Here is a 25,903-nt window from a genome sequence, read left to right as displayed (position 1 = left end):
ATAAATATCAAAAGTGTAGATATAAATTTTTTAAAGTATAAAAAATATACGTATAATTATACCAAAACCTAGGGGAGGACTGTGTAAGTATACCTTCTTATTAAGAAGAAAAATACAAATCCATCTACAAAGAACTGCATTCCATATGCACATTGCCTAAAAGGGAAAGCAAAATGTTCTGGATTTCAGAGCCCAGGATATGGGCCAAAAGTTTATTTGTCTAGAATTAAAGGGCTATGGTTTGAATAAATGGGCCCAAGCTATTAGCCCAGTACATGCAATTTCTTGGCCCAATACTATATATAATTACTTTTTGTTATTTGAGAAACTACTTACACCCCTAATAATAATATTCGTTTAATAATACTTAATTCCATTAACTTTGATTAGGATTACTTTCAATTTTTTTATTAAATTGTTTAATTATCTAAAATTTTATTTAAAACTCTGCATTATATTTTTTTTATAATAATAGAAGTTAATTATATTTTAATTTTTTTTCAAAAATTAAAATTTGATAAAAGTGAGATTGATGCTTTCATAAGAATTATATAATTATATCATATGTATAATTTATTTACAAAAAAAGAAAAAAGAAGAGGATATTTACAATTATACCCATCCTCAAGCTTGCATGTAATTGACCTTAAATTAATTAAAACTAAGCTACCACATAATAGAAGCGAAGACGAAAAGCTATTTTGTTTTTCAGAAGAACCTCAGACCCAATCTAGCCATGGTGATTGTTGATGGGTTTACTTTTATTGAGAATCAACAATTATGATTTTTGTTTATTTTCCTTTTGTGGATTTTTGAGCTTGCTATTTATTTACAGTAGTTGTGCTTGTGTTTTTACGAAATGATTCCAGGCATTGAATAATTTGAGGCAGGTTTTGAATGATGAAGCTGCGCCGGTGGTGATAGGTGGAATGGTTCTTGATATAAATGCTACCCCTTCTGCGGTTGCTAACCCCAGAACCACTACTCCGGGAAAGGTATAATGTGTGAAGTGTGTGTGATTGTTGCTTGTTGTAGCTTTCTAGGTTTTTGTTAATTTGAACTTCAATTTGTGGAAATGTGTGAAACTTATGGTATTGGGCAGTCGACTTACTGTTGATATAGTGTAATTCAACTAGAAACCCTGAAAATATTTATGGTAATCAAGAGATTCATGATTTGCTTACAGTTGATTTAGTCTTTTTATTAACCTTGTTTGGATTAAGAAAATCTTCAAGGGGTCTTGTGAACTGGGAATTCTTTCAAGTACTCATAACAAGGAATCACGTTCACGTGCATAGTTGCTTCTGTTTCTCCTTTTCATTTAGAAGGGTACAAAGAAGATCAAGTGAGTGCAAAGCGGAGCTCGAAGTGTAACTTATTAATGTGTAGCATAACCCATGGGAAAAAATAATGAAGAAGCTTGTTGAGATTTTGTTCTTGAGGATGCTATAGTGCTTAAAATGTTCATCATTGTTGTTACCTTTTGCGTCGAGGATGCTTCATTTCTAGATATGTTTTCGACTGTTCTACCCTGATTAATTGCCGTACTATATGAATATGTTAAGATGAAACACTGTAATTCGTCCTAGATGCCTTATGCCAGCAAATAACTGGGACTTGCCTGTTCAGGTTGTGTATGCGTTAGGTGGTGTTGCAAGAAATGTCGCGGAATGCATGTCAAAGCTTGGAGCAAAGCCATTCATGATAAGTGCTGTAGGTTTTGACTTGGCAGGTCTTTGCTCTGTCTATCGTTTTGTTTAATATGAACTCGTGGGAGGAGAACAATAATCAGGTCATGAAAACTACATTCGGTGCTTTGCAACTGATAGGAATTCGTGGTGTGGAAGTGATACCACAACCTCTAAATAATTCCTGTGGTTCCCCCCCCCCCCCCCAAAAAAAAAAAAAAAAAAAAGAAAAAAAAAATTCATGTAAAACACATTGCCCAACCGAAATGCTGCCATCTATGAAATACTCATCCACTGTTCGTTCGTCATTGATTTTGTTATTGTTCTTGAGGAAGAATGGATTAGCTAATTTTTCTAACCTTCAAGGCAACTATTAGGAATTTATATGCATTTATTTATTAAGTTATGTTTTATTTTATTAGCTTGTCTGTCATATGCTTGAACTGTTTTCCCTTGCTAGATTCTTGCTTTACTTCAACTAAAGAACAGTCTCTGATGACTTGAGGTCTGTCTTTTGATTAGGAAGCCTGTTGTTGGAACACTGGGAATCTGACGGATTATCAGTAGCAGGTAAGCTTTTTCACTGAGCCCCTTCATTTTTCTTGATGATCCTCAATCATCACCATGTAAAATATTTGTGTGCGGAATTAGTGTGGCTATTCAGCCAGATGCTCGTATAACATTCATCCTAAAGGGATCTACAGATGGAGAAAAAATGAAGGAAGTTGTATTGATTTGAAAAGTTGTAAGAGAGGAGGGTCCTCATGGGATGGGCATTATTTCCATATTTAAAATAAAGATTTTAATCAATAATTTCTTGTCGTTGGACTGTATTTGCTACAAGTAGACTATACTCAGATGTTACATGTCATCCCTGGTTAGGCATTCAGAGAAAGCAAGATATTGAGACTGCTGTGATCTGCCACATCTTTGATGGTAAAGGAGAAGTGGCTGCTGGTGTTGCTAGTGTGGAAGCAATTGTAAGTTTCCATTCGAGAAAATCATTGTTGTTTTACATGATCTAATTAAATGACCCTTACTGTGTTTTTGGTGACATGAAATCAGGAAAAGTTCCTCACTCCAGAGTGGATTCACAACTTCAAGTTCAACATCTGTTCTGCTCCGATATTGATGGTTGATGCAAATTTAAGTCCTGCTGCTCTTGTAGCATGTTGTAAAAGTATGAAGTTACCTGTTCATTCATCTACTTGCTTCCCTCTTTGCCGCATATGTATGGGTTTAAGTGTTTTAGAAAGTACTCCTGAATGCTTAGGAAATTTCGCTAATTTTGATGTTTTCTGTGGAGAGAACATGTGAATCGACTCTGTTATTGCAATTGTGTAAATACTAATTAGCTCATATTTTCCTCAGTGGCAGCCGAATGTCAGACTTCCGTATGGTTTGAGCCAGTGTCAGTTACAAAATCCAAACGCGTTGCTTCCATATTGAAATATGTGAGTATATCTGCACCTTAAACCAAGCGTAACACATTCTGGTAGATAGTTGAAGTCAATGTTGGAAGTGAAGCTTATTTTCCCGAGCAGGGAATCTCTTCAATTTGGTGAAACCTTGTGGGTTGAGCATTCAGACAATCTACCTGACATAACTTTGATTTCCCCTAATCTAAGAGTTGACCAATTGATTCTCTATCTTATCCTTTTAAAGTTCTTCCATATATTTGTTTATGGCTTCTAGACATTCTAATTCAAATTTCTTTTGCAGATAACTTTCACCTCACCAAATGAAGATGAGCTTGTAGCTATGGCAAATGCACTGTCCTCAGGGGACAAATTCTTGCCAATTCAAAGAGATTGTGGCAGTGTACAGCTTTCTGTGGACTCATTATTCCAAGCACTGAAGCCTGCAATATGGGTTTTGCTAGAGAAAGGTATTCGAGTGGTAATTGTCACCCTTGGAGCAGATGGGTTGTTCTTATGCTTCAAACACACACATGGAGTTGACAAATGTGACTTAATTAAAAACAGACGTTCTTCTTTCAGCAGAAAACTGTATGAGGCAATAAACGTAAGTTGCCCCCCTGGGAGAATCTTAGGAGCTCCTAATCCCAAGGGGGGCTATTATGTTGCTATACATTTTCCCTCACTCTCTGCCTCAGTAGTAAGGCTTACGGGTGCTGGTGATTGCTTAGTGGGTGGTGCAGTAGCTTCAATTTGTGCTGGTTTAGATATAATGCAGAGCCTGGCAGTTGGCATAGCATCAGCAAAAGGAGCAGTTGAAACAGAGACCAATGTCCCTGCAGAATATGAATTAACCAAAATTTCAGGTACCCGTATTTCACATTTTCTCAGTATTACTTTATCAGAATAACGGGCTGTGGCTAAATCGTACATGATACTGAAGTTAGATTGACATGCAATATTCAGAAAAATAGGTAATAGTTGTAAAGGCCATATATGAACAAGTAGAATAAGTATAATGAAGCTTATAACAGACTATCCCAAGATGAAATCATGAGATAATGATTGAACGATTGCGGTCTCTGCAGATGACGCGGGTTCGGTCTATTCTGGTGCCAAAGTTATCTTCTGTGGATCAAAGTTATAAATGTGTGGCTACACAGGCTTGATTTCTACCGTTCATTGTTCAATCACATACACACAGAGAGTATAGAATTAATGTCTGCAGACTGCAATGCATTCATCAGCAGCCATCAATTTGTATTTGGGATTGTCTTGCTACCCTGAATGCTTCCGAAGAACGGTTCACTGGCTTCGTATTACGCCCTCCTAAAGTGATGGAAGGAAAAATTGCATGTGTCATCAAGAGTGAGGGCCTTCAGGTTATCAAGGAAACCTACTCATGCATGCCAAGAGACAGACGATGGTGTTCACATCACACGATTATATCGTGTTAGCCTCTTGTTTTCAGTCTCTGTAATTTGCACTCTAATTTCGATCAACAATGCTAAGCTTGTATTTGAATTCTATTTTGCTACACAAGAAATCATCATGTTTTTCTTTTTTGTTTTTGTTTCATTTAAGTTGGATAAGCGTTTGACAGATTATTTTGTATCCAAATGATTTATCAGATTTTTCTTATAAATTCTTTTTTATTGTATAATTATTTATCTTTATTCAAAAAATTGATAATTTTTTTTCAAAATAAATTAGTTAGTAACATAATTTAAGTTTATTTTGTGTAGCTTAATAATACTCTTTATTATTAATCATTATAAAATATAGGGTTAGCAAGCACCCCAACTTTTGGGTCGTTTTACACTTTGCCTCCCAACTCTTTATTACAAGTCATCTCCCAACTTTTGATTTTTGTAGCATTTTGTCAATTTTTTTCACTTTTTGGCGTATCTAATTGGAATATTTTATTCTTTTTCTTTATTTTTTTAAATTGATGTGTGAAAGTATACATTTATCCAATTCATAACTTGTCAAAGGTGAGTGCATCATATACAATGGAATATTTCAATTATATTCGCCAAAAAGTGAAAAAAAAAAGAAGAAGGTAAAATGCTACAAAAATCAAAAGTTAGAAGGTGACTTGAAAAAAAAAAAAACGCTTGGGGTGCAAAGTGCAAAAAGACCCAAACACTGAGGGTGTTTGCTTATAACTCTAAAATATAATTAATTGAATTCTTAGTAAAATACAATTCTTCAGTGTGTGCATCTGGGTCGACCCGTATTTGGATTTAATGGATGGGGAGACTTCCTTAAGCTTATCCGGGTTTCAACCACCTAGAACCAAGTTGAACCCTGTCCTTGCCAGCTGAAAAGCGAAGGCCTTCCCGATTCCATCAGTAGGACCGGTGATTAAAGCCATGACCCGTATTTCTTGAGGTTTTTCCCGGGTCGGTACTCTGATCAGCATCTAAAACTTCAATTCCACATGCAACTTTTCCCCTTGGCCAACAACCAGATTTTCCTCTTGATGATTTTTCAAAAAGTCTCTTCGTTTCCTGGACACTAGCACCTCAGCTTCTCTCAGTTACATCATAGAATATGAAACTTAAAAACTCAGCCCCCTGCCTCCAGCATTCTGATGCCCCCGTGCCCTGCCTTGCTTACCGAGTCAGCTCCTCCGTTGAAGTAAATACTCTTAACTAGTGGTTACGAGTTTCATGCTTTCTTGGACCTTTTTCATATAGATGAAATCGCTTAAAGAGGGGCTGAAATTCCAGGCTCACGCCGTAAAATCTGGTTCTGTTCCAACAGTTGTCGCCACCAATCATCTCATTAGTTTGTACTCCAAGCATGGACTTATCCAAGAAGCTCATAAATTGTTCAATGGAATGCCTGAGCGGAATGTCTTCTCCTGGAACACCATTATAAACGCTTGTATGAAGTCACGGAGTTTCACTGAAGCAAAAAGCCTTTTTTATTCTTCTCCCTGTAGAGATACTGTCACATATAATTCAATGATATCTGGATATGCTCGCTCTGATGGTTATGAAAGTGAGGCTATTGAATTATTTATTCAAATGCAATTTGATAATGGTGTATCTAGGATCGACGAGTTTACGCTGACAACAATGCTTAATCTGGTGGCAAAGTTAAGGGTTTTGTGTTATGGGAAGCAGGTACATTCATTTATGGTAAAAAGTGGAAATGATTTGAGTGCTTTTGCACTGAGTTCTTTGATCGACATGTATTCCAAATGCGGGAGTTTTTGGGATGCTTGCAGGGTTGTTAATGGATGTGGTGGTGAAGACTTGGCGGATTTGGTCGTGAAAAATGCTTTGATTGCTGCTTGTTGTAGGGAAGGCGAGTTGGAAATGGCGCAGGAGATACTTTTGAGTAATCAAGAGTTGATTGATGAAGTGTCTTTGAATACAATGATCTCGGGGTATGTTCAGAATGGGTTCGAGGAGGAAGCAGTTCAACTCTTCAAGCACATGGCAGAGGAGGGATTTCGGTGGAATGAACACACATTTGGTAGTTTGTTGACAGCCTGTGCTGCTTTAAGGAGTTTGAAGCTGGGAAAGGAAGTTCATGCATGGGTTCTGAAAGAAGGAATGTGTTTGAATCCATTTATAAGTAGTGGCATTGTTGATGTTTATTGCAAGTGTGGTAATATGAGGTATGCTGATAGAGTTCATGAGACAGTTGCAGCGGGGAATGTGTTCTCTATTACTTCACTGGTTGTGGGATATTCGGCAAAAGGTGACATGTCAGAAGCCAGAAGGCTTTTTGATTCATCACCTGAAAAAAATTTTGTAATGTGGACTGCCCTTATCTCTGGTTATGTGAAATTGCAGCTATGTGAGGATGCTTTTGTTCTTTTCCGTGAGTATGCAGCACAAGAGGCAACAGTTCCAGATTCTGTGATCCTTGTCAGTCTGCTTGGTGCATGTTCTATCCAAACCAGCGTGAATCCTGGGAAACAAATTCACGCATACATATTGAGAACAGGGATTACAATGAATGAGAAAGCAAATAGTGCTTTAATAGACATGTATTCAAAATGTGGTTTTATACTATATGCACAGAGACTGTTTCGAAGAGTTAGCAAAAGGGACACTATTATCTACAATGTTATGATTGCTGCTTGTGCTCACCACGGATATGAAGATGAAGCTATCCATCTTTTTGAGGAAATGATAGGGCAAGGCCTTCAGCCTGATGGTGTCACTTTTATTGCAATTCTGTCAGCCTGCCGCCACGGTGGATTAGTTGAAGCAGGTGAAAATTATTTCTTGTCAATGACCAAAGATTATGCAATCCCACCTGAAATTGATCACTATGCTTGTATGGTTGACTTGTACGGAAGGTCAAACCAACTAGAAAAGGCTGTAGCCTTCATGGAAAAGATGCCTGTCGAACCAGATTCTATTATACTAAGTGCATTTTTGAATGCTTGCAGAGCAAACAGAAATCTAGAACTCGCAAGAATGGCAGAGAACAAGCTATTGGAACTTGAGGGTGATAATGGAGGAAGGTATTTCCAGTTAGCGAGTGTCTATGCATTGGGAGGCAAGTGGGATGAAATGGGGCGGGTGATGAGGACAATGAGAGGGAAGGAAGTCAAGAAACTGGCTGGTTGCAGTTGGATACAGGTCGGCAGTGGAGTTCATATTTTTACTTCGGGTGCTAGATCACACCCTGAAGTAGAGGCCATATACTGTACTCTCGAGCTCTTGAGCGATGAACTCTATGGTAAAGCTAGTTTGGATGAAAATGGTCCATTACTGATCTAATGCTCATATTCTGCCATTGCTCTTCCTGGATTCTTTATGACCTGATGATTTTATTCAGGTGCACGAAGAATAGTAGTGGTAGTTAACACTAAGGCAGAAGGTATGCCATACATATATGGTATAGATTGATATAATTTACTGAATTATTTATTGGGTTACTTATTCTTGCTTGAGGAATGTTATAGATTTTGATTCTTCAGGATCCTGAAAACATCTGCTGATTAATGCTAATATTTTGAAAATGTTATGATAATTAAAAATCACGGGAAAACTACATCTGAAGGTGAGAGCATCAACAAGTAACCCCTCAATTTTTGAGTATGAGATCTCCTTTTGGACCCAGCCCAAAGTGAGAAAGGCAATGACTGGACTGAGTCAAATCGATTTACTAGCCATTGTGGGCCACGTTCATGGGCCTTTCACTTAGTGGGCCAAGATCTTAACCCTACTTTAATGGGCTAGGTCAACGGACCAGCCTGTGAAAATGCCAGATGGTAGCAATACGTATTAGATTAGGGTGTGTTAATTTTCTCCACTATTTGAATTTTATTTTATTAGAATTTGCGGTCAAAAACCAAATCTCATGGGAGGAAACAATAAAGGCCAAAACATCAGGGGCGGATGATGAAGTTTCCCGTAATAGAGTAGGCGATAAAACTACGTTGGTTTCCGCTATTTCTACTCTTTCGTTGCGTTTTTCTCTCTAGAATTTGGAATTCTAGATACGAATTCAACCGGTGGACAAGTTCGTTCGCTGAAAATGGCTGTCTTTGGATCCAACATGTCCGGCGAGGTACTGTTGTGCTAATCTCTTTTGACCTTCAGTTACTATTCGGAATTGAAATTTAGTTGATCGAATCTTAAGACAGGATCATAGTGTAAGGCGGAAAGGTTTTATTTTCGTCTCATTTATCGAATTTGACATTTAAATTTGTGAAAAGAGGAGACAAATTGATCTCGTCAGTAATTATACTGAATATGTGTGTGTCTCTGTGGTTACGGTAAGTGATGGTGTTTCGAAATCAACGGAGCATGAACACAGTATGGTAGGGTTAGTTTTCCACGAGATGATATTTATGTATGTCTGAGATTTCTTTATCCATTGTAATAGGTGAATTAAAGTTATTCGCATTTTATCACTTACAAATATGATTTATGCTCATGTCAACTCTTACCACTGCAGGTTGGGTTGCGATTGCTTCTTTGTCCCCTTGGATCTAATGTTGTTATTCGCACAGCATGGTGAGTTTGGATGATATATGTTAATTTACGAGCTTTCAAGTTTTCATACAAGTACCGTGTTTTAGGTTTAGTTATATAACAGGTCCAGCTGGAAGATTTTATGTTACTTTAGAATAGATTGTCACCAATCTTATTTTGCTTATTGAGGTTCTGTTACATCAATTGTTATGTTCATGATAATAATGTTATATGTTAGTGGATGTTAATATGCATCATCTCTCAAGCTACTATTCTTTGATGAATGCACTTTTTGGGCTGTCATATTGTGAAGAGAATTTGATTGTGATAATTCAATGATCATATGCATGCCATTTTGCAGCTGTTCAGTTGGGATTGTCTTACCTGTTTATTCTACATTCAAGGCCATTGAGGCAAAGGATCAAGATGAGCAACATAAATGGCTCTTATATTGGGCTGGTTAGTGGTGCAATTGAAACTCTTCTACCTTCAAATATTATGTAATTGGTGAACAAAACATTTGTTCCATGACAATAACACCTTTATTCTATCAGATGTTTATAAACCGTGGAAAAGGTTTATTTTTCCTATAATGCTACTTAATGTGACAGCTGGATTTCCTAGGATATATGCAATGCTTGATTAAGAAATTCCTATTACAGTCTTAAATCTATATAAACATATAAAAATGCATGAACGACTTGTATGCTCTTATTAGGTAGACTGGGTAGGGTGGAAGATAATGAAAAGAATGGATTTGGATTTCTTCTTTCTGTCCTCAGAAGTGACAGTTACTTCTGTCTGCTGAAATTACTAAATCATCTATCTTATCCTGATCATGGTATATGCTTGCAGCTTATGGATCCTTTGCTGTTGCAGAGCTGGTCACTGATAAGTTTCTCTACTGGTACTATTTTGGGTCCAACTTCTTACTACACCACTATCCCCTCCTGATAGAAAAGAAAAGGAAGATAACCCACACATGCACACCCAAATTCATGAATTTTTTCTCTATTGTGTGTTGTTGAGTTTATCTTAGCTTTTACTAGTGCAACCTGAGGTGGTTTTTTGTCTGGTCTTACCAGGTTTCCTCTCTACTATCATATGAAGTTTGCATTTCTCGTTTGGCTTCAACTGCCATCTATTGATGTAAGCTTGGCCAATGCCTTCTTTTTTCTCTAATTTAAGTACTTTTCTTGTAATTTTTCCAAATTGTTATTTTGAAATATATTACTTACCAGTTGTACCTTTTACCACTGTTACTTTTCAGTGCATCTCTAGGCTACAAAAGTATTCTGTGCTGTAAAGACTTGAGTTGCTAGGTTTGCAGACTGAACGTTGAATTATGATGAAACAGTCATGGGATAGCCAGCTTAGGTCTATCAGTTATGCATTTGGATGAGAACACAGTATCCTGCTTAGAGATTTGTACATTATCTTTAGGGATAATTATGTTTACACCCCTACAAATCATTTATACAAATCACTATTGTCTTTTGTGTAATTGCACAAACTACTTTGGCAACCCAAAAGCAGGGGTAGTTTGTGTAATTATATTGATGTTCCCGGGATGTATGTGTAATTCCCACCTCCCCCCCCCCCCCAACAAAAAAAAAAAGAAAAAAAACAGAAGTGATTTGTGTAAATAATATTGACTTTTTTGGTAGGTATATCTGAAAGTTTCCAAAAGTAGGGGAAATTTATATAAATAGATTATGGATTAGGGGGGTGGAAATGTAATTATCCCTTGTCTTTAGCATTTGTTGTTAAACATGCCTAATTATGAATGGCTTTCAAATTTCTGTCATATTTAAAGTTTCAAGAATAGTAGAGCTTGATAAACTAATTAATATTATTACACTGATTATAGTATTAATCATCTGGGTACTATATAATAGAATGGCCTATCCATTCATCTTCTGTGGTTCTCTGGAACTATTATTCTTTGGAAATGATTCAGGAAAGTTCATACCCTTTTCCATCCTGTTTTGTCAGGGAGCAAGGCAATTGTATATGAATCACCTGCGTCCCTTCCTCCGAAGGCATCAGTCCAGACTTGATCAAGTGGTGGGTTTCTTCTACAGTGAAATGGTAACAACCTTTCCCTGGACCTTCCTCTAGAGATTTACATTTTTTTAGCTTGGCTAAGTACTAGTTTGATGCTGCAGGCGAAATTTGCAAGTAACCATGAAGCAGACTTTCAGATTGCCAGGGTGCTCCTTACAAAGATTTTACTGTCAGGTGCTTGTTTCTGTTCCAGCATTTGTAAATTACTGAGGTTTCTATTCTGAAGTCAGTAACACGATCTTGTTAACATGTGATGGCTTTGCTGTATATCCTATTGACCTTTCTCTCTTCTTGAATAGCTAATCATGCAGTTCAAGATATCATTCGACCTGGGCAAAGGCAAGTGAATGGTTCCGCAATTGAAGGTCCTCCGCAACAGGTGGAAACTTCGGAATCAGAAGATGAAGAATGACGCATTTTATGACTTGAAGATTCATATAACTTGTTCAGCATAGAACATATGATGTATGTAGAAGATGACATAACACTGTTTATGTCCACGACAGTTCAGAAATACTTAGCATATGTTTTTCTTGTAAATATTTTCAAGTAGAGGATTGAGAGGTAAAAACCTACTTTTTTAGTCTTTCCATATGGCAGGAGACCACGAGACCACTTCGAAAGGTGTTTGTTTCTGGAAATTCTGCTTTGTTTACTTAACTGAATCAGGCTTATGGTGGTTGTATATATTTACTGTTTATTAGGGTACATGTGATTTGCATGAGTAAGGGCTTAAAAGATGTTCACTATGTTTGTTTTCATTTTCAAATTGTTTTTAAGACAAGTTAAAATATACTCAATGTTTGCCACAATTTAAAAACACCTAATTTTAGGTGTTTTTAACTGTTTTAGTATAAATACATACATATATATATACACACACGTATATATAAATATATATAAAAAAGACATGATTTGACAATGAATAGTAATTTTTGTCTCCCCAAACACAACATTAAACATATGATACTTATTCTAAATTATCTCTAAAAATAAATCCAAACATACATATTATTTCTAACATACACTTATTTATCTTTGTTTTTCTCTTTCTATCTCCATAAAATACAACAAAACACTCAGAAAACAAATCCAAACATCATGGTTATGTTTTACTGCAATAGTTATGTCAGCTGGCGATGGGTGATTAGGATCCACACTACTATAGTTTAAAATTCATAACTCATTTTGAGCTTTATGGGTTCCGAGTAAATTAATGGCCATATAATTAATTCCACTATTGTAGTAAAGTAGAAAATACATGATTGGTAAAGAAAAAGGATCCCAATTAGCATCTACTTTTCCCAATGCACAAAACTGGGTGTTGTACTACTTGCATATGCACGCCTGGAAATTCAGCAGAATCAAGATGATACATTTCATATTAACTTCAGTTCAGTTTGTTGAAAACATGCTACACTTTGTTTCATATCATGAGAGGTTTATTCAAATTTCAGTTTTCATCTTTCACTTATTTTTTAACTCCTTCATTTATTATGATTTGCTATGACTATCTTTTGGTAGTTATTCTTTTTCCTCATGCAATTTTTATCATCTTTGTCTAATATTAACTTATTATCTTGATATATATTTTTAGATAATCGTTTACTCTACAAAAATTAGTAATAATATGTATATAAATATTTTACTTTAGTCTATTTATAAATATATAATGTGCCGCACATACTAATTTATTATTAACTTTTCACAAAAATTTATTAAACGAAAACTCTGATGTGAAATTGGTATTGGAAAATAGAAGGAAATCTCGCGTGAAATTAAAGTTTCAGGACTCGCACACCCGGAGCTCCCACCTCATCCCCGCCTCCGCATCTTAAAAATCCCACTCCTTTGAATGAGAGAGTTAAAAACTTGCCTAATAAATTATTTAAACAACTGCATTCATTAGCTGGTACCTGCTACTAATTACTCTTTTCCATTCTAAATTAGTTTGTCGAACAATGCAACATCAATAGTCTATTGCAATCCGAGTTGAAAAGGATGATTGGCGGTCGTAGAGAGACTGGCTTGAGGAAAAGAGACGGCGGAGGTGGCGGCCAGTCGTTTTGCCGATCGCGAATCGCCGCCGCGATCTTCGTCGGAATATTCCTCGGCGGTGTTTTCGCCTTCTTTTACCCCGATGGATTTTTTGTCTCATCGCCTTCGGTTCACCATTCTGTCGCCAACTCCGATTCCGAGGTACGACATTTTATATTCATTCCCTCATACTCATATATGTTGTATTCTAAATTTACCTCGAGCCTTGACCGGAAAATGTGCGTTTAACTTCGAAATCTGCTAATAATGCGCTGTGGACATGTAAACAAAGTTTTAATCGAAGATGATTACATGCCAAGGCTTTGGAAGTATTGCTTTCCGTTACTGCTTCGAATAACTCAATCCGGCTTTGCTACTACGGAGAATTTAACGAGTAAATTGTAGGAGTAAAAGCTTCTGTTGCATCTTAGAAAGTGAATGTTTGCAGATTTATGAATATGTTTTGAAATGCTATTTGATGGCATTTGGAGTTTGCAAATTATTGTTATGTTCCAAAAAAGCGGGGGGAAAAAAAAGGAAAGAGAGAGAAGTGTTTGTGAAACTCATTTTTCTGCTCCGGAGAAAAAAAATTACAGTGATGGTAAAGCTAACACACTCATTCTTCTGTTAAGAAGAGAAAAAAAAAAAAAAAGAAAAGAAAAAAGAGAGAGAGAGATGGTGATGGTGAAGTAGATAAAACAGGAAGAAAACTTATGATTTCTGTGAATTCTGTGGCCATCAGAGTATATGAAATATAAAATATTGTTTTTGACCACACTTTTAAAAAGAAATAACAGCACTACAAAGGATTTACATGATAAGAGGTTTCTGGCTAGGCTTCCATATTATGCTATCACGGAAGGTTTCAGTTCTCATCGATTGCTGAAGTTTGAAGAAATGAACCTACTAATTCACTTCTAATATGCGCTTGTCAATGATGTGGAGGCAACCAAATAGTTCTTCTTATGATATTCCGGAGAAATGTTAACAAAAACCCCTGTATCTCTTTTAGTACTCATTTGTGTTTGAAAAGGTTCCCAGTGTGTAATATTGGTTGTGGCCATGTGAGTTGGGGCTTAGTTATCATGTAGCAAAGGAAATGAGCATAATGAGGTAGAATGAAATAAAAAATGCTTATTCATTTGGCACCATGCCCGACCTTTTTGCTAAATTGTATTAATTCTAAAATGGTTGATAAAATGAGTTCGCACCAACTAGCTGGCGTTGCACGAAAGAGATTTGAATAATATGTTCTATTTACGTTCGACCTCTGTGTCTTGCCAATCTGTTTCTATGCTTCTCTAGCTTTGCCTCAGTATTTCGTTATTTTGCCTAGTTTTGAGGTATATGTTTCTTAACTATTAGGTTGTCAACTTAATTTGATCCATAAAACAATCTCTCTTAGGTTATTACCTCTTCATGCGCGTCATCAGAACGCATCAACATGTTAAAATCAGAGTTCATTGCTGCTTCAGAGAAAAATGCACGGTTTAAAATGCAAATTAGGGAGTTGACCGAGAAGCTTCAGCTGGCAGAACAAAGGAAGGATAATGCACAGAAACAGGTGTTGGTGTTAGGTGAACAGCAAAAAGCTGGGCCTTTTGGCACAGTTAAGGGATCACGAACCAACCCTACAGTAGTACCTGACGAGTCTGTTAACCCAAGATTGGCAAAGATACTGGAGAAAGTTGCTGTGAATCGTGAACTTATTGTCACCCTTGCAAATTCAAATGTTAAGGACATGTTGGAGTTGTGGTTCACAAATATCAAAAGAGTGGGCATACCTAATTACTTGGTTTTTGCTTTGGATGAGGAAATTGCCAGTTTCTGTCAATCAAAAGATGTTCCAGTATATAAAAGAGACAATGATGAAGTCAAAAGAGACCAAGATAAAAATTTTGAATCCATTGCAAGAACAGGAGGAAATCATGCTGTCTCAGGATTAAAATTCCGAATCTTGAGGGAGTTCTTGCAGCTGGGTTATAGCGTTCTGCTCTCAGATGTTGACATAATCTACTTAAAAAATCCATTCAATCATCTTTACAGGGACTCAGATGTGGAGTCCATGACCGACGGTCACAATAACATGACAGCTTATGGATACGACGACGTTTTTGATGAGCCTACAATGGGTTGGGCAAGGTATGCTCACACAATGAGGTTATGGGTTTATAATTCAGGGTTCTTTTATATAAGACCTACAATCCCCTCTATAGAGCTTTTAGATAGAGTGGCTGGTAGGCTGGCTCGAGAGAATGCATGGGACCAAGCAGTCTTCAATGAGGAGCTTTTCTTCCCATCATATCCTGGTTATGAGGGGCTTCACGCTTCCAGAAGAACTATGGATTACTATCTGTTCATGAACAGTAAAGTTCTCTTCAAAACCGTGAGGAAAGACTCTCAACTCAGCAAGCTTAAGCCAGTAATAATTCATTTAAATTATCACCCAGATAAGTTTCCGCGAATGAAAGCAGTCGTTGATTACTATGTGAATGGGAAGCAAGATGCTTTGAGTCCCTTCCCTGATGGTTCAGATTGGTAAGTGATTTCGTACTTGATGGAAAATGCTGCAATGCCTGTTGACCAAGATAACTGGAGGTTTGAGGTTTCTGTTCCTTCTTACAGCACATGTAAGTTTTCTTGAAGCAACTTGAGATTACTGAATGTTGTTCTGCTGATTACCTGTTATTTAATGTTCTAGTTGACATAGGATACATTGTGTGGCAAGCTGCAACGCTTTTTGATTCTGAAGAATTTCTGGCAACTGATGCAGAAGAAAATATATTACAGGTGGAATTTCTTTCATCATTTGGATTTAGTGCATTACACGCCATGAAAGTTCTATTCAACTCAATTTGACACACAAAGACTATGTTGTAGGAACACCAAGTGCATTTGCATTTGCATTTGCATTTGCCTCACTCATGCATGATTCACTTGGTGTTCCTGTACAATGACAGCTCCGTTTCTACTCTGTTTGAAGAGCATTATCTGGATTCTTTGCTTCAAGAATGTCTATTACAAATTGTTCACACATCTTCTTTAACTCATCCTGCGGAAAGATATGAATGTGATTAGTAGACAGCATACAACAAAGAAAAAACACACTCAGTTACACAAAAGAGCAATTTAATCTGACAGTGAAACGAGCAGTAAAAGTGGAAGATTACAAATAAGTATAGTGCAGAGAGTCAACCATTAAAAGTCTATTGGCATCTCTAAGCTTCATACACTTATTAGCACGCTTCTGCAATTGACAACTAAGCATGAAGGTTTCCTGCCTCAGGTCAGCCACCCTAGCTTTCAAGGAATCACAATATTCCTGAGTAAAAAAGAGAAGTATGTTATCCCTGAAAATATGAATTGAAAAGGTTTCGAAGAAAAGCATGAATTTCTTACCGGACTAGTTTTCAATCGAAATGAACACCACATTTTCATTTAGATAAAGAACCTTAACCTGTCTAGTAATAGGAAGTGTGAACCAGACGACAAAAATGAAGTGAAAGCCTTTGACTATCACGTCCATTTTTTAGTTACAACCATCATATAATGATTACTTTTGCCTGATCTATAGTAGTTAATCGTCAGTAAAATAAAAAGGCTGATCTTAGCAGCAATTGTCAGGTAACATTGGGGAAAAAATTGACAATAAAATTACACAAGTGCTAATTGTGTAAGAATGACGAGAAAAGATGATAAAAACATATTCAGTGCTGCAGCTTCATTACTTGGCCATAAAGAGTAGGGAAAACTATGAGGAAAAACTTTTCAGAACTTCTAGTATACTTCTTTACACAACAGGTATAATGGCGCAGATAACTGAAGCAATCATTTAAGTGGAAATGGATTAACCGATATCTGAGAGTAGACCATTTACCCGCTAAAAAACTGTTGTTGAAATTATATTTTTAAGTTCAATTGTGTAAGAACTAGTAGGTACACATCCAAGTGCCAACCACCTAAATATCTTGAATATTGTAGCAGTTTTTCTTAAAATATGGGCTCTATGCATTTATTGAACTATGCATCTCCCTGTTATGTTCATAAAACCGAATTTTCACCTGGACTGAAGCTACGAGTACAAATTGCATCAGCAAGCATGAACAGTAGTCTTGAAAGCTGGAGTGCTTAGTTAATATGCAGTTGAACCATTTTTTCAGGCAAGAGCCCTTCCTGTGAATCAAGAGATGGATCCTGTCTCACCTTGACTTCAGGTCCAGTATGTGGTTCTGATTTCAGAGTGGACGCCGGACAACCCTCCTCGTCTGCAACATGACCATTAAATGTAAAGAAAAATTCTGAGAAGCAAAACTATGCGTTCTCGCATCCTACATTCTTGTGCTATTTGATTACCTGAGCTCTTCTGAGTTGCAGTGAATTTCTGAACAGAGAGGGAACATGTTAAATCATACATACCATTTTGGACGAGATTTCAACTTTTGAAAATATTACTTGTAAGAAGCTACGCAGTTGTTTCCAAGTTATTACATGGTAAAATATGTACAAAAGATTGGCTGAAGATTGTAAATGCACACACACCTACCTTTGGAGGAGCTTGATAGTCTATTTGATCTGCCGATCCGGTTTTGCTGAATCAAGGACATTCAAAATCAGTGTTAGAAACCAAACACCTGAAGAATCTATTATTTCCGTTAAGACAAGTGAAAAAACTGCAGGAAGGACCATTAAATAGAAAAACTGGTAATGATGAGGAAGAGAGGACCATGTTGAACATAACAAAGCTATAAGGATGGTGAATGCAATGTGAATAACTGATTATCAGAGACTAAATCACCTTTTTGAAGTAGCATTTTTCCTGGGACCTGTAGATTTCTTTACATCCTTTTCCTTTCGGTTATATTTTCTGCCCATCTTCTTTACGGACGATGTTTCTACAGCCGCTGAACTCGTTGACTCTAAACCCTGACCATAAGGGGCAAAACTTTGTTAGATTTGTAATTGGTCAACTTATTCAGCATTCATACAAGAGAGCGGTTTTCAACAATGAGAGCACATAACTACAGGGAAATGAAATGAGGATATGATTTAACACATCAACTACAAATGTACAGTGTGATCAGCAGTAGCTGTAGCAAATATTACAAAGCACCATTCTAATAGCTTGCAAGTTCATGGAAACCTTGCCATGTACAGAGGGAGGAAAGTACCTGAGTTGCTATGTCTTGCATGGAAACTTTAACCCTTTTCCTTTCTTTGGTAGGTTCCATTTCCGAGGAATGTTTGCATTTCACCTCTGCGTTCCCAGTTTCTAGAGCTCCCATGCAAGGAACTTAGTTTCCACCCACAACTCAGAATCTTTCTTCAGTAGACTGATATGATGCTACTACTTCTGTAATAATGTGAGATGCAATCAGACTAATGAAGGAGATTTTACAAAATTAAACTCAAAGAAACAACATAAGTAGTTGATCGCAATTTCTCCAATATTAGTTTTGCCAAATTAAACAATTTGAGTGTATCATAAGCATATACTCATGTGAACAAAAGATTTAGAATTTGATATGCCTAGAGAGCAATACAACCTATCTGTTGCTCCTCTTTATTTCCCAAAAATATTGCAAGGTCCAAGTAATCTACTTCAGTGATGCTGTCTTTAAACTAACCATGCAAAATTGAGTCTATATTTTCCAAATAATGTAATATAATTCTTTTGATGGTTTTGATAACATAGAACTATAAGAATCTTTAAAGAAGAACAAGGCTCTAAGAAGTACGCATATTTGGTCGAATAGCAAATGCACTTTGGACTGAATTTAAAATTTTAATCATTTTCTCTCCTATGAACTTTTAACCTTCAACCAACTGTAAAGCAAAAAAAAAAAAAACAAACAAAAACGAAATAAGAAACTCCAGCATTCAGTGGCATATGTCCTCAGAATGGTGTTAGAAATCAAGCACAAGTACTGTCCCATTAGCAACAAACCAGCAGAATCTTATCCTATGCCTTAAGATTTTAAGATACTGTGACAGTAGGAAGCAATTTTTCCGGTAGACTAATATTATGTGGCAGTTTGTATCAGAAATCGTGGTTGAAAATCGAACGCTCGTGCAGAACTCATCTTACTGTAAATCATCAATTTATTGTTAAATCGCATACGTATTTGACGTTGCTTTCAAGTTAATCGCTCGTTTTCTCAACCTACAAGATCATACCAACTTAGTTTCATCAACATCAAATCACGCAGACATACACACAGTAAACATATATGTATCGCGTTGCATATTTCATGTATAAACATAGTAGTAAGAGGGGAAATACCAGAGGAAGTAACGTGGAGAGAGGAGACCTTCACTCTATGCCGATGGCGCCAAAGGATATTTTGACTTGATTTCTTTCCATTTTGACCTTTTTATAATGAAATATCGGAGACGTGAAAACGTGAAATACTTATTAAGAAAGTTACTGTTAATCAACGGTGCAAGTGCAAACTCCATTATTTCGCATCTACGGTTCACATCACACCATCCACTTTTCCCTCTACGAGTCTGCACTCCCCTACTGGGCCTATATCCCTAATTGGGCTTTCCCATTACCCACTGCAAAAGGCCCAATTAAATTGGGCTTCAGATTTAACTCGTAGCTCTTTTAATTCAATCTTTACTAAAATTAAATTAAAAACTTCATTTATCTTGTTAAATTGGTTTGAATCAAAAATTATAAACAACTTACTCCCAACTTATGCCATATATGATAAAAAGGATAATCACATTCCCTCCCCTAAAGTTTATTGTAATTACATGTAATAGATCTTTTGTGATTTGAAAAATTACATTTAGCATTCTTGATATTTGCTTCTGTCTAATAAATTAATCCCCTGTTAATCAAAAGTCACTAAATTTACTGATATTATCAGAAAAATTGAATGAAAAATAGATATATACTTCCAATTGACTTATTATTGGCTTTTTGTAGGTTAAATACTTTTTTTGAACTAAACTACACTTATAATGATGAAGATAAACCTTCTCATATGTATTGACGTGTGAAAATGTATAAGGGTAATTTGATGATAAAAATATTTATTTAACCTGTAATAAGTTAGTGATAAGTCAATTGGGATAAATATAGAATTTTTTTAAATTTTTTGTTGACATTAATAAATTCGATAAATTTTTACTAATAAAGAGATTAATTTATTAGATAAAATTAAATTTCAAAGCTACTGAATATAATTTTTTAAATTATAAAAAAATTATATATAAGTTACATCATACCTTAAAAAAGGAGTATAATCATCCCACTATAAATTATAACAAGGGAGAGATCAATGAAGACGAAATAATAGTCGGACAGTGGACGTTACTAATAAGTAAATGAAGAGGCAATTATTCATCCAAAGGAGAAAAATAAAAGGGAGAAGGCAACAGGAGTTTTGCTTTTGCTGGAGGAAAATGACAAAAAGCACAATCTCCAAGAATATGAGGGAGTGGAGCGGTGGAGGGGATATGTATAGGTTTCTTTTCAGAAACAAAAGAATGTCAATCATTATTCATAAGTAGCATTCTATTACTTGTCACTCTTTGGAGCTTTCTGAATCCAAAGGTAAATTCTGTACTCAAATTTATTCTACATGATTCTATCTAAAAAAACCTCATATAATACTTACTCTGGGTCGAAGTTTTATGCGACTTAGAATAGATCTTAATGATGACTTTGCAAAAGTTGAAATACAGGCCTTGATGAATATTTGAATTAGATTAATAATGTGACTCTTACTTAAAAATTTCCAAATTTTAAGTCAACTACTGTTTGAGATTATAAAAATTTAATAATATAATTTTGTGAAATAAAATATACCTATCAAATGAACTTTCTAAATTTTTATAGATCGTATGTGTTAGAACCGTACTATCCATATGTCAATAGTGCAACCATCAAATAAGTTTCAAAGTATTAGTTGTTTATATGAGTCGTCAAGTCAAACTAGCCCAATAAAAAACATGCAAATCTATAAAGTATTTGGGCGTTTTTCGTACATTTTTGTCTTTAAGTGTATCTTCTTCTGTTTCTACTACAATTCGGTATGTAATATAATATAGTTAAGAGGGAACAAAAAGACCATAAATTTGAAAAATAGTATGTAATTTGCGTAAATGATGATATACTTTAAATATCTCTTAAAAGGTAGAAAAAAGACATATAATTGCTCAATAATGGACGAATTAAATAACTTATTTATATTTCATTTATTAACTTAATATTTATACTCAAACCCATATTATGTAAAAATAAAACACACACACGCTTATATGATTCAAAACTTCAACACAAATGACAACACAGGTTCAAACAATAAAAGGGAAAAATGAAAAAAAAAAAAAAAAAGGTTTTCAGTATCTTGAATCCTGCTGTGTCTTATTTCTTTTCTCCAAAAATTTGGAAATAGGAATGTCAAACAGTCAAGTTGAAATTACAGGTCAACTTTTTCTCCACCTTTTGAGTTATATTCTTTTCTTGCCCTTTCAACCAGGATTTAAATGAACAAAAGGGACAGCTGTGCAGTCTGATTTTGTAGTTTTTTTCCTCTTTCGCAGAATCTCGTTCTGCAGCCTTAGCTACAAACACAGCAGAAATAATGCGCGTGTTTCAGGTACACACACACAAACACACTCCACTTTCATGTGCATAATCTGCAGTGAAAAGCGGTGGCTTCTTGACGTAGTGGCGAAGGCTTCGGTTTCTTGTTTTGATAATGAGGAGTGCCATTTTTTTGAGTAAGGTAAGAAAGAGTTGATATGGGGTTTCTTTCTTCTTTGGAGTGTACGAATCTTGCTTCATTGATTTCTTAATATGTTTTGTGCCCAAGAATTTTCCTTTTCCTTGCATTCCTTTGTTTCCTGTTTTTGTGGTTTTTTGTTCTTTTGTTGTTCTGTGTTTCTTGAATCTGGCTTTCTTTTCTTGGAAGGTTTACTTAGATTTTTTCCTTTTCTTTTCCTGATTGTCACTTTTGTGAAGTGTATTACTAGCCTTTTAGATTTTTCATATGGGTTTTAGATCCACATTCTTGTTTTTTCCCCTCATTGCTTCTTCTGTTGGAAAAAGCTTCAGTTTTCTATTGTTTTTTGGAAGTCATGACCTGGGGACAAAGCAATGATGGGATTTTAATGTTCCTTTTCTTTTGGCTGCATCTTTTCATTTTTCAAGCTTCTTTTTTTTTTTTTTTATTATCAATTTGATTTTTAGTTGCTGGATTTGTTTGCCTTCTTGAGGGATGTGCTATATTTTCCGAGGTAAAGGCAAAGTCACACCTGAATTTGGATTTCAGAGATCTTGGTTTCTCGTATCAGTGAAAATGATGCTTAAGAATTATTTGATCTGAGTTTAGAGAGAAAGTTGGCTTGTGTTAGTCTGTTGAATTTATGTTGTGATCTTTCAGCTTACTACCAAAAAGGACAATGACTATGTACCCAAAGAAGTTGCTATTCTGCCTCAGTTCTTATCTTTTGTTATACCCTTCTCAATGTGGAACCAACTGCATATTCTGACTAGAGCGAAACGATCCATACTTTGCTATTTGGATTAATATCCGACATACTGCTGGTTTGATTGTTACAACTCAATGAGGGGAACATTAGATTTTGTGATGAGGGTTCTTTGATACAGTGAGTTATAATCAAGTTTCATTTTTCTCTTAGGCTTTGCTAGTAGATAAAATTTATGTTTGCTTGTTAATAGTATATCTTCGTAACAGTTCTTGTTAGGGAATCGGTATAGACGTAAGGGTCGTCCATTTTAAGGTTGGATCTTTCTGTGGAGGGAGACAAGAAAGAAAAACAGTCGGACAACATATATCATGAGGGTGTGCTGTTTGACTTAGTTGTTCCACTTTCATTATTATGATAATTAGAGCCTTTTGGTTTTAGATTTATTGACGTCTTTGGCCCAGGAAGAAAATTATAGATTACTATTTATGTCTACCTATCAATATTCATCAAGTATCTGAAATATTTACCAATTAAGAGAAAATAAAGAATCTGAAGTCAAACTATTAATTTGATTTGTTACTTTTTATGCGGTGATATTAATTTCCCGTGGGGATTAAATCATTTATTTGTTGTAGTTATTTATATTTATACATTATAATAAATAATTGATTGTTCTGATGGCACTCGATCATTAGTTGTACTCTGTTTTTGATAGTCAAAGTAAGAGGTCAATTCTGGAAGGATAATATTGTTTTGTATTCTTCTGTTGCAAAAGTCAATTCTGAGAACTTCAAAGATGATGGAAGCAGTAGTTGGTAATAGTTCCATTAGATTGCATATGTTTAATATTAGTGATAGCTGGGATTAGATTGCATAATCTAGATAGTATGTCTTATTCTACCTCAATTTCGAGTAAGATACCATGTTTAATAAGTAGACTCATTTGTCAGGGATCGTATTCGACAGTCAAATATAGCTTCACTATCGCTTCCAATACAAGTTTAATGGTCATTCTATTTTTGCAATCGACAATCTTGGCTGCGTATCAGTGACTTAAAAACATGTAAAATAAATGGAAATAGGAATTTATACTTATAGATAAAATATAAATAGAAATCACTGAAGGTAAATTTTATTGCATGTTTTCTTAGTTTCTAAAGATTTGTCCCTTTTAAAGCATTTTTGTCCAGATTTTGTCGTGTATTTTTTGTGTAAAAATATGAATTCATGTATTGATTTAAATATGCCACAGGTTGGAACTGGGTATTGAACCATTCCTAGTTTCATCCTCAAACATGAAATCAAAATTGAAAAATGGCTGGCGATCTATCGTGCCTCTTCATGTGCAAGGCGAATCAGCCATGAGGTTTTGTGTGTTCCCTAAAGTTAAATCGGCAAGCTATAGCCCCGGCGACACTCCTGTTTTTCTCAATGTATATGACTTAACTCCGGTCAATGGCTACTTCTACTGGGCTGGCGTTGGCGTCTTTCACTCTGGCGTGGAAGGTATGCTGATGCTCTAAATATATGAACGTATGTTTGCCTAAATCTTGTCATGGATGTTACTGTTGGTCCCGTTGTGTAAATAAATTACAGTTAATCTGGAAAGAAGATAAATTTATGGTGGCTGGCTTTGTGATCGATAATTTGCCCAAGTCAAATGCGACATTATGATATGCATGGTTGTTTGTCTTTGGGTTGGTTGCTAGTGCATCTTTGTTAACCTAAAAATGTCTAACCTACATCTTCATTAGAGGATCCACCTTTTGCTGAATGCCTGCGGAAATTTCTTTGGCAGTGCACGGTACTGAATATGCTTTTGGAGCTCATGATTATCCTACTAGTGGCGTCTTTGAAGTTGAACCTCGCCAATGCCCTGGATTCAGATTTCGCAAGTCAATTTTCATGGGCACAACACATTTGAACCGTGACCAAGTTAGAGAATTCATGGAGCACCAAGCCACAAATTACTATGGTGATTCATATCACTTGGTTGTTAAGAACTGCAACCATTTCTGTGATGACATATGCTACAAGTTGACGGGCAACCGGATCCCGAAATGGGTGAACCGGCTAGCGAGGATAGGTACAATTATCATTTCCATTCTTGCTTTCTCTTTCCGTCAAATGATGCATCATTCATGTTGATTTATCTGCTTTCTTCTACGTAAAAAACTTAAAAGAGTAGGGAACCTTAGAGAGGAGCTTGTGATCTATTTTAACTGAAGAAATATGCCGTACTTGATAACAAGCAATTTCCTTCTAAAACCTTGGTTTTCATTTTCATCTATTTGCCGTTATTACAGGTTCATTCTGCAACTGTATACTCCCGGAATCTCTTAAAGCAACTACTGTTCGTCATGATGCAAATTATCAAGATTTGGAGTCTGAGAGAAAGAGCCTGAGAAGCTCTTTAAGCTGCTTCTCCTCAATCTCAATGCACCAGAAAGAGAGAGAAGTATCTATATCATCATTGTTCCTACACTCCCACTACAAAGGCTGCCTTCCTCCTTGGGAGTTGAAGAAATCCAGAAGTAAGTCTCTGAAAGAAGGATAGAAAATAATCCTTCTTCATTCAGGGGACATTTTTGTTTCTCTCCCCGCGGATTCTTGCTGTCCTTTTTGTTTTTTGAAAGGAATGCTCGTCCTTTTATATGTTCTTTCGTCGCTCCAATATCTGCATTTTATGTGTGTATTCTACTCTTGTACTTGTTTTAAGATGCCTGTGCAGAATTATCACTTTGATAGTGACAGAATTTTTGGTGGTGATCTCTTGCTACTTCCACGTTCAGTTAGTTCATGAGTTTTGCCTATAGTTTGTTTTAGATGGTGTTTTGCTAAGTTTATTTAAAATATTTTATAAAACTCATACATCTTTTTAGTTCTAAAAATAAGGTCTAAAAATATTTGGGTAAAATAAAATTATGAAATTTTAAAAAATAGTAATCATAGTTTTGTAATTAATATTTTATTAAAAAATTTAAAATTTTCAAAATAAAATTGGAGAACTTCTTACTCTTTTTGAACAATTGGCTCTCAATATCTTATTTTTTCTATTTAATCTTCTAAGCTCATTTGTATATTTTACCACTCTTTTCAACATCTTATAAATGTGTAAATATTGTTTAATATGTATTGAATGTTTATGAACTCACTCAAACACCCTCCTAATTTACAACGATTTTTCCTTTAAATTCAGATCTTTTAAATACCGCAGGCTGGAATTCACTGCCGAAATACTCTTATTTTGACCCTCGAACACGAAATCAGAAAATAAGAAATGGCTGCCTCTCAA

General features: G+C 35.7%; 6 protein-coding genes across 13 annotated transcripts; 5 read left to right on the top strand and 1 right to left on the bottom strand.

Annotated features, from left to right (window-relative positions):
- The first annotated feature begins 655 nt into the window (after nucleotides 1-655).
- On the top strand, nucleotides 656-4,671 carry LOC105169905 (pfkB-like carbohydrate kinase family protein). Of its 2 annotated transcripts, none has more exons than XM_020696108.2 (9): nucleotides 656-739; nucleotides 870-995; nucleotides 1,630-1,732; nucleotides 2,211-2,258; nucleotides 2,571-2,668; nucleotides 2,754-2,868; nucleotides 3,060-3,142; nucleotides 3,411-3,972; nucleotides 4,195-4,671. In XM_020696108.2, the coding sequence occupies exons 1-9, from the start codon at nucleotides 737-739 to the stop codon at nucleotides 4,251-4,253; spliced, it is 1,197 nt and encodes a 398-aa protein (XP_020551767.1). In that variant the 5' UTR covers nucleotides 656-736; the 3' UTR covers nucleotides 4,254-4,671. The 2 variants fall into 2 exon arrangements, with proteins under 2 accessions (XP_020551767.1, XP_020551768.1); XM_020696109.2 differs by having other exon boundaries at nucleotides 670-739; nucleotides 891-995.
- Nucleotides 4,672-5,331: 660 nt separating this feature from the next.
- LOC110012440 (LOW protein: PPR containing-like protein) lies at nucleotides 5,332-8,068 on the top strand. Its single transcript, XM_088883473.1, has 2 exons — nucleotides 5,332-7,816; nucleotides 7,916-8,068. Exons 1-2 carry the CDS (start codon nucleotides 5,809-5,811, stop codon nucleotides 7,984-7,986), a joined length of 2,079 nt encoding a protein of 692 aa, XP_088739599.1. The 5' UTR covers nucleotides 5,332-5,808; the 3' UTR covers nucleotides 7,987-8,068.
- A 154-nt stretch (nucleotides 8,069-8,222) lies between these two features.
- Nucleotides 8,223-11,832, top strand: HVA22K (HVA22-like protein K). Its single transcript, XM_020696110.2, has 8 exons — nucleotides 8,223-8,650; nucleotides 9,041-9,099; nucleotides 9,419-9,516; nucleotides 9,913-9,964; nucleotides 10,143-10,206; nucleotides 11,053-11,148; nucleotides 11,226-11,298; nucleotides 11,424-11,832. The coding sequence occupies exons 1-8, from the start codon at nucleotides 8,618-8,620 to the stop codon at nucleotides 11,534-11,536; spliced, it is 588 nt and encodes a 195-aa protein (XP_020551769.1). The 5' UTR covers nucleotides 8,223-8,617; the 3' UTR covers nucleotides 11,537-11,832.
- A 1,046-nt stretch (nucleotides 11,833-12,878) lies between these two features.
- LOC105169615 (arabinosyltransferase RRA2) lies at nucleotides 12,879-17,607 on the top strand. Of its 5 annotated transcripts, none has more exons than XR_016066606.1 (4): nucleotides 12,879-13,323; nucleotides 14,567-15,791; nucleotides 15,872-15,951; nucleotides 17,322-17,607. XR_016066606.1 is itself a non-coding variant. In XM_011090055.3 (2 exons), the coding sequence occupies exons 1-2, from the start codon at nucleotides 13,126-13,128 to the stop codon at nucleotides 15,701-15,703; spliced, it is 1,335 nt and encodes a 444-aa protein (XP_011088357.2). In that variant the 5' UTR covers nucleotides 12,879-13,125; the 3' UTR covers nucleotides 15,704-15,975. The 5 variants fall into 5 exon arrangements, 1 of the variants encoding a protein (XP_011088357.2); XR_016066607.1 differs by having other exon boundaries at nucleotides 15,863-15,951; XR_016066605.1 differs by having other exon boundaries at nucleotides 14,567-15,951.
- Nucleotides 15,927-19,524, bottom strand: LOC110012390 (uncharacterized). Its single transcript, XM_020695677.2, has 8 exons — nucleotides 19,442-19,524; nucleotides 18,330-18,511; nucleotides 17,957-18,084; nucleotides 17,705-17,750; nucleotides 17,515-17,542; nucleotides 17,365-17,426; nucleotides 16,358-16,483; nucleotides 15,927-16,213 (listed from the first exon to the last, which is right to left on the bottom strand). Exons 2-8 carry the CDS (start codon nucleotides 18,441-18,443, stop codon nucleotides 16,130-16,132), a joined length of 588 nt encoding a protein of 195 aa, XP_020551336.1. The 5' UTR covers nucleotides 18,444-18,511; nucleotides 19,442-19,524; the 3' UTR covers nucleotides 15,927-16,129.
- A 1,961-nt stretch (nucleotides 19,525-21,485) lies between these two features.
- On the top strand, nucleotides 21,486-25,387 carry LOC105169614 (deSI-like protein At4g17486). Of its 3 annotated transcripts, XM_011090051.3 has the most exons (5): nucleotides 21,486-21,599; nucleotides 21,718-21,902; nucleotides 23,861-24,114; nucleotides 24,407-24,694; nucleotides 24,915-25,387. In XM_011090051.3, exons 3-5 carry the CDS (start codon nucleotides 23,904-23,906, stop codon nucleotides 25,163-25,165), a joined length of 750 nt encoding a protein of 249 aa, XP_011088353.1. In that variant the 5' UTR covers nucleotides 21,486-21,599; nucleotides 21,718-21,902; nucleotides 23,861-23,903; the 3' UTR covers nucleotides 25,166-25,387. The 3 variants fall into 3 exon arrangements, with proteins under 3 accessions (XP_011088353.1, XP_088740379.1, XP_011088355.1); XM_088884253.1 differs by lacking the exon at nucleotides 21,486-21,599 and having other exon boundaries at nucleotides 21,653-21,902; XM_011090053.3 differs by lacking the exons at nucleotides 21,486-21,599; nucleotides 21,718-21,902 and adding an exon at nucleotides 21,973-22,413.
- The last annotated feature ends 516 nt before the right edge of the window (nucleotides 25,388-25,903 follow it).

The sequence above is a fragment of the Sesamum indicum genome, linkage group LG8 (assembly GCF_026168435.1).
Source record: "Sesamum indicum cultivar Baizhima isolate 11 linkage group LG8, ASM2616843v1, whole genome shotgun sequence".
Classification (NCBI taxonomy): domain Eukaryota; kingdom Viridiplantae; phylum Streptophyta; class Magnoliopsida; order Lamiales; family Pedaliaceae; genus Sesamum; species Sesamum indicum.
Note: the sequence above shows the minus strand (reverse complement) of the source record. Positions and strands in the feature narration are given on the sequence as shown.